The sequence below is a fragment of the Anomalospiza imberbis genome, chromosome 18, assembly GCF_031753505.1.
Source record: "Anomalospiza imberbis isolate Cuckoo-Finch-1a 21T00152 chromosome 18, ASM3175350v1, whole genome shotgun sequence".
Classification (NCBI taxonomy): Eukaryota; Metazoa; Chordata; class Aves; order Passeriformes; family Viduidae; genus Anomalospiza; species Anomalospiza imberbis.
The window spans coordinates 8,173,005-8,179,225 of record NC_089698.1 but is presented as its reverse complement, the minus strand read 5'-3'; the positions used below and the strand labels follow the sequence as shown (position 1 = coordinate 8,179,225).

General features: G+C 46.7%; 1 protein-coding gene across 1 annotated transcript in view; it reads left to right on the top strand.

The window, feature by feature from the left end:
- Positions 1-209: 209 nt before the first annotated feature.
- The window catches only part of MAPK1 (mitogen-activated protein kinase 1), a 33,827-nt gene continuing 27,815 nt past the window's right edge, over positions 210-6,221 (top strand). The window contains exon 1 of the mRNA XM_068208849.1: positions 210-613. Within this exon, the coding sequence (XP_068064950.1) occupies positions 471-613 (143 nt within the window). The 5' untranslated portion in view covers positions 210-470. The remainder of the gene's footprint in view (positions 614-6,221) is intronic.

Below are 6,221 nucleotides of genomic sequence, written 5' to 3'. Positions count from 1 at the left end.
GGGCCGGGCCCGGCTCCATTTCCCGCCCGTCGCCTGACGCCTCTAATGGCGCCGCGCGGCCGCGCGCCCACGTGACCGGCCGCCGCGCCCCCTCCCCAGCGGCTGCGGTTACCGCAGTCCCCGGCCCCGCCCCCGGCCCCGCCCCCCGCCGCGCGCGGCCCCGCCCCGCGCCGCTCCCTGCGCGCGCGTCCTCGCCCCCCCGCTCCCCCCTCCCACCTCCCGGGCCGGGCGGTGCGCGCGCGCGGCCGGCGGCGCCTCCTCAGAGCGGCCGCGGCGGGTTCGGCGCTGACGGGGCCGACGGGCCGAGAGCGGCGGAGCGGCCGGAGCGGGCGGCGCCTCTTCCTCCCTCCTCCTTCTCCTCCTCCTCCTCTTCCTCCTCTCTCCTCCCTCCCGCATCCTCCTCCTCGCCCCCCTCCTCGCCCGCCTCCGCCCCCCCGCACGCAGGAACCGCGGTTCCCGGCACGGACAACATGGCGGCGGTGTCGGGGGCAGGGGCTGCGGGCGGCTCCGCCAGCGCCGGCGGCCCGGAGATGGTGCGGGGACAAGTGTTCGACGTGGGGCCGCGCTACACCAACCTCTCCTACATCGGCGAGGGGGCCTACGGCATGGTGTGGTGAGTGCGGCCGCCGGGGCAGCGCCCTTGCCCCGGACAACTCCCTCCTCCCTTCCCTCCCTCCTTCCCGCCGCCCTGCCCGGCCGCGGGCCCGGCCCGCCCTTGCCCTCGGGGAGGGGGAGCAGCTCTGTCTCGCTCTCCTCAGCTCTGCCTCCCTCTCCGTATTCCCGAGGTTGTCTCCCCGGCATCACCCTTCTTTCCTCTCCCCCCCCATCCCTCGATCGGTGGGTGCAGCTGAGCGTCTCGTTTCGTTTCGCTCCTGCGTTTATTTTCTTTAAATCTTGTGCCTCTGGAGTTGGTTGCTCTCGTTATTTCCTCCGTCTCCCTAGTGCGATTGCAGGCGTTCAGGAAGCGGGGGGGAAGGTAGTAAATCCTGCTGGCAGCCCCGCGTCCCTTCCAGTGCCCTGCGAGGGCTCACCTGGCTGCAGCAGCCCGAGGTCGTGGGGTATAAAAAGGTGAATCTGAGCATCGGAGTTGCTGCCGCTGCCTGACTTTGCTCTGGACGTGCTGTCTGTGCTGCAGAGCTGGCCGGATTAGTGCCTGCGTTAGCGTGTGAAGGTGAAAGTTCTCTTCAGCTCTCCTAGGTCTAAATTATATTGCATTAGTCTGAGTCTCGCTGAAAAGCGATCGTGTGTGTTTGCTGAGGGTAACATCAGTCTTAAAGAGCGCCGTGAACAAACTACAAAAAACGTGAACTAACTGGATTAAGAGTGTGAGATGGATTTTTAGCAGTCTCAGTGAGCTGGGGTGATGCTGTCTGATCTGTGTATCTAATGACTGGGTTATTAACCTGGCATGCTCAGTAGCCTTACTTAGGATTGCATATTTTGTCTTCCATTAGTTAAAAAAAACCCTGTAGTCCTGAAATAACTTAAGGGATGCAGATGAAAAACTCTTTTTTATTGCTGTTTTATCAACTTCTTTGCAACACTGCCTCTGTTTCTTCAGTATGGTTTTTGATCAGAAGTACTAAAGGCAACTAAAAGGTTGTGATTTTGTGAAAGCTTTATCAGCATTAATTTCTCTCTCTGGTGAGGAATCTTTTGTAAAGCAGTGCATTTCTCAGCGAGGACGCCTCACAGCCCTCAGCTGTGTGCTACAGATTTTTATAGCTGTAGGTTTTTGCACATAGTCACTGAATTGTGCTGGCCTGTCAGGATGAAGTCATTGTGTGTTTCAGGGAGGGAGCTTTCATCTAGGCCTGATTTTAGCTGGGAGATGAGCCTCTCTCTCAGAGTTTTGTGTTGTGGCCTTCACTTTTTTTTTTTTTGCTGTGGGAAGAACCTTCAAAGTGTAAATCAGAAATCCCGTTTACAGTGTAAAAATATCCTTGTTATTGTTTCAGTGTTAGAAATCACAGCAGTATATCTAGTCCAAAATTTGTTGATGTAGCTTCTGGTACAGGCTGTATTTTGTTATGGTTATTTTATCATCTGGACCAGTGTAAGGAAATGAGTGCAGGTAATCTCAGTAGTGGCTGCACTTGTTTGCACTCGCAGTCAGGTTTTTGAAGGTCCTGGGGAATAGCATTGCTGAGGTGTGTGCTGGGGACAGTCCAGTTCACTTCAACGGGGTGTTAAAGACTGTGTTTCACAAACAAAGTGGAAAGCTAAAATATTTCACCACAGATCAGGGACTGCAAGAAGCAGCACGATGGCAGTTGATGCCCTTTTTTGGCATCCCTATGCCAGTGAGCAGATACAGGGGAAACAGGGCCACTTCTGCCCCTCCAAACGGTGTGTGGTAAACTTCTACACTGAAGCTGTTTCCATTCCAAATCCAAAAGGTTGTTTTTTATTTGAAAACTTCTTCTGGTACTTTGTGTCTGCTGTGAATGCTGTACGAAATCACTATCAAATTGATAATTTCCAAATCTCCAGTTCAATTGAAATACGCACTTGGCTCCTTGCACTTGGCTGTAAAATTATTAACATAAAATGCCACATTATGTATTTTGTGCTCTTGATGATTGCTCTTGTGCCTTGGGTGTGAAGTGACAGAGAACAAAGTCTCAGTTTATAGTGTGTACTTGATCAGGAAAGTGTTGGACGCACTTGTAGCAGTGGCATAGCAGCTGTGCTGTATTGTGGTGACTGCGATGAAATGCGATTGCCTATCAATCCCAGCCATGCAGGTTGTGCAGTTTACTGCTCTGTGTTTTGTGTTTTGCTCTGGTTGCTAATGCAGTGAGGATCTGCAGAAGCTTCTCCCTCAGGGGGTGGGGTAGAGGGCAAGCTGTGAGTGTGCAGATGGAGATGTTTTCTGCAACTGCAAAATCCATTTAAATTTGTACACTTTAATAAAGGAAAGCAAAGCAGGCCCTGATGGTTTTGTTTTAGACCCACAGCTAATGTGGAGCTCTTCGGAGATGATGGTTATTTACAAGTGCACTGTGCCATAAGGCTTGTTACTGGGCAAATGAGTGTCTTTTGACTCTTAAAGTCCTTCACTCTCTTTCTCATTTTATCCTAATTCTTATGTTTCACGTTATTGGATTAGGGATTTGAAAACAATAAAATGCTTTCGATTATATGAGTAAAAGGGCAAATGAAGTATTCTTAGGATAGTGCTGTTATGGTCAGTCTTCCATTTTGATTTTGCAGTAGAGAGAATAATGTTTGAGAAATATTGATCACAACATAAAATACCAGTACAGGAAATAGAGGAAGATGTTGGCTGAAGAGACTGTACGTGAATGTTCTCTCATCTGGATTTGAAAACCCTTAAAGGCATTTAACTGTTTTCCCTAGTGCAGTCATTTTTTTACATAATCAGATTTTAAGTAAAAATAAACTCAGCAGAGCAGTATATTTACTGCTGTGTTGTGGTTGCACTTTCTCGGCTTCGTAAGCAGAAAAGGCACGTTATCAGGCCAAACCCCATCCTAATGTCCTCCAGTTCAACTCTGCCAGAGTCGTTCAGCCTGTGATACAGGCTTCTGCCTTACTCTTGCTGCAGAGGGTGAAGTGGTAGGAGATGGATCCCTGTCAGAGCCCCTTTCTAACCCGTTTTTTTTTTTGGTCATTCTGCATGTGAAACTAAGGGCTGAGCACAGAACAAAGTTTGAGCCAAAATCCTCAGCACTTCCTAGGACTGCAGGACATTCTTTGAGCAATTACTTAGTCATACAGTCATGTTTGTTACTCTGACTTAATTTATCCAAATATATGTAAATGTTGGGTTGTCTTCTTCCTCTCTGCTTTCACTTAAGAATTGTTAATTCTTTTGAGGGGTGTTGGGGTAAAGTTCTTTAAGTGACTTTCTCTTTTATTCAGTGATAGGATGTTATCAGCATCAGAGTCAGATGGAACGCACTTTTAGACCAGGTCTGAGAGTTTCAGAAATACCTTTCAGATAATTGGGAAAGGTTGTTGGGGTTGTTTCTTTCTCCCCTTATGTGGGCTTGGTTTTATTATTAGTAGTAGTATTGTTTAAAGCAGCCTGTTAACAAGCCATACTTCAAAAACACTGGAACAGCAATAAAAACATGATAGAGTTGAGCTTTACATTTCCAGCGTGACTTGTTCTTCCTCCAGTTGATCAGCAGTAATTTGGCAAGGATGATAATTTGACAGTAAAAAACAAATAATCATTTTGGAAAGAAATGGTGAATTGAATGTGATAGGGATGTTCTCATTTTTATCCTAGCTTTTGGAAGCTTTTTTTGTCATCAAGTTTATATGAATGTGAAGTAATATCAGTGCTGCAAATAACTGCTTATAAATAAACAGTTGAATGCAGATGAGTGCAGTTGGAAGAAAATCTGCAAGCTCAAATCTTGGATTTCTTGCTCTGAATTTGCCATTTTACAAAGAGAGCTTTGTGTTATTGATGTGCTGTGAAAGGGTTATATTAGAAGTTTAGGTAGTCAATAGGTAAATGTTAAAGTAATACTGAAAAGAATACTTAAAACACTTGGCAGTAGATTCTTTAAAGTTACACTTCTTTCTACTGTCTCATGGAACTGCCCTACTTTTAGAGCATCAATAATTTAAAATTAAGAGAAGCATATTAATAAAGAAACAAAACCAGAAAGAAATCAGGAATAGAACAATCTGCAAGGCTTAGATATTGATATTAAAACATGAAATTTGAATGGAATTGATGACTGCATAACAGTTTATTTTGAGTTACATAAAAAGGTGGCTTTTGCATCCTCTGTGGGGGTCAGCGTGGTGGCTGGGGTGGGCTGCTCGGTGGCAGTGATCAGAAAGAGCCTGTCATGTTCGTTCTGTTAACTCTTGCCTTGATCCAGAGAGACACAGAGCCCTCAATGATGGAGCCGTGCCCCTGTTTGCGTGTGCTTTTAGGGAGCACAGGTTGGGTATGGGTGTCCATAGGTGGTAATTAACATGTGCTGTCTCTCTGTGTGATAAGGAGAAGAGGGAGCTGATACAACTTAGCCAACCCGCCCCAGTGCAAGGATCAGAGGAGGGAATTAGGGAGTGTAATTGGTGGCTAGTTATCAGCTTCTTCCCTCTGGGGAGAAGGCAGATGTAAGCACTTCCCTTCAGTCACTCAAGCTTCTAGCACTTACCTAACCTGGCGTGGGAATCCAAAGGAGAAATTAGAGCTGCTTTTCCTGCTCTCCCCGGTGATGGACAGGTGGCCCCCACAAGCTGTGCAGCAGGGACGGGCAGCAGCCACTCGCTCCGTGTCAGAGCTGTCTTCCAGGTTTATGGAAGATAAGAGAGGTAGCAACTTCTGCTGTCAGCCCAGAGCAATGGGATATTGGCTTAGCTGAAGAGTGCAGCTCATGGACACTTGCATTTTATAAATAAATACACATTATTCTAGCACAGCAAGATCCATCCCATGGGAACAGACAGAGATAACTTATGGGTTTTCTTAGAAGCATGCTTTATTAAGGAAATAAGGCTTATATGTTCACAGCATGTGTACGTGGCTGCATCTGTCCATCTCCCATACCCGTACATATGGTTCTAGTACCTGTTGCCTGCCTTCCATCAAATCTGACAGATGGTAAAAGTCTTAAAGATGGAAAGTTATTCTGCAGGTTTCACAAAAATAGGTATTTTGCTCGAGTGAAGAGATCCTGTATGGTGCTCAGCTGGGGAAGAGATTGTATTGGGGCACATGTGAAAAATCAGACTCCCTGAGGAGACATGACATGCCCCAGTTTCACAGAAGGATTTATTGTTACTCCTGAGACTAGAAATGTGTATTTGTAGGACACCAGGCTCTGTTAGTTCAGTGGCTTCTTGCTCAGGGGTGAGGATCTACAGCCCAGAGAAGAGTTGGTGCTTTACCAACTGAGTAGGTGTAGAGCTCAGCTTGTGTTGAAAACTAGTACTTCGCCAGCATAGTAAGTTTTTTTAATGCTTTTTCTGTTGATGCTTTGTCAGTTTTCAGCTGTGATCTAGAAATGAAAATAACTGATTGATTTGGTATTTAATGAAAATATTTTATGACAGCTTGCTATGAAATACTTCACAGCATAATGTAGGTTGAAGGAAACTTTCTGAGGTCATGTAGTCCAACCTCCTACTCAAAGCAGGGCTGATGTCAAAATTAGACCAAGTTGTTCGACATGTCCACTCAGTATTTCCAAAATCTCCAGGGATGGAGATTCTACAACATCTATGGG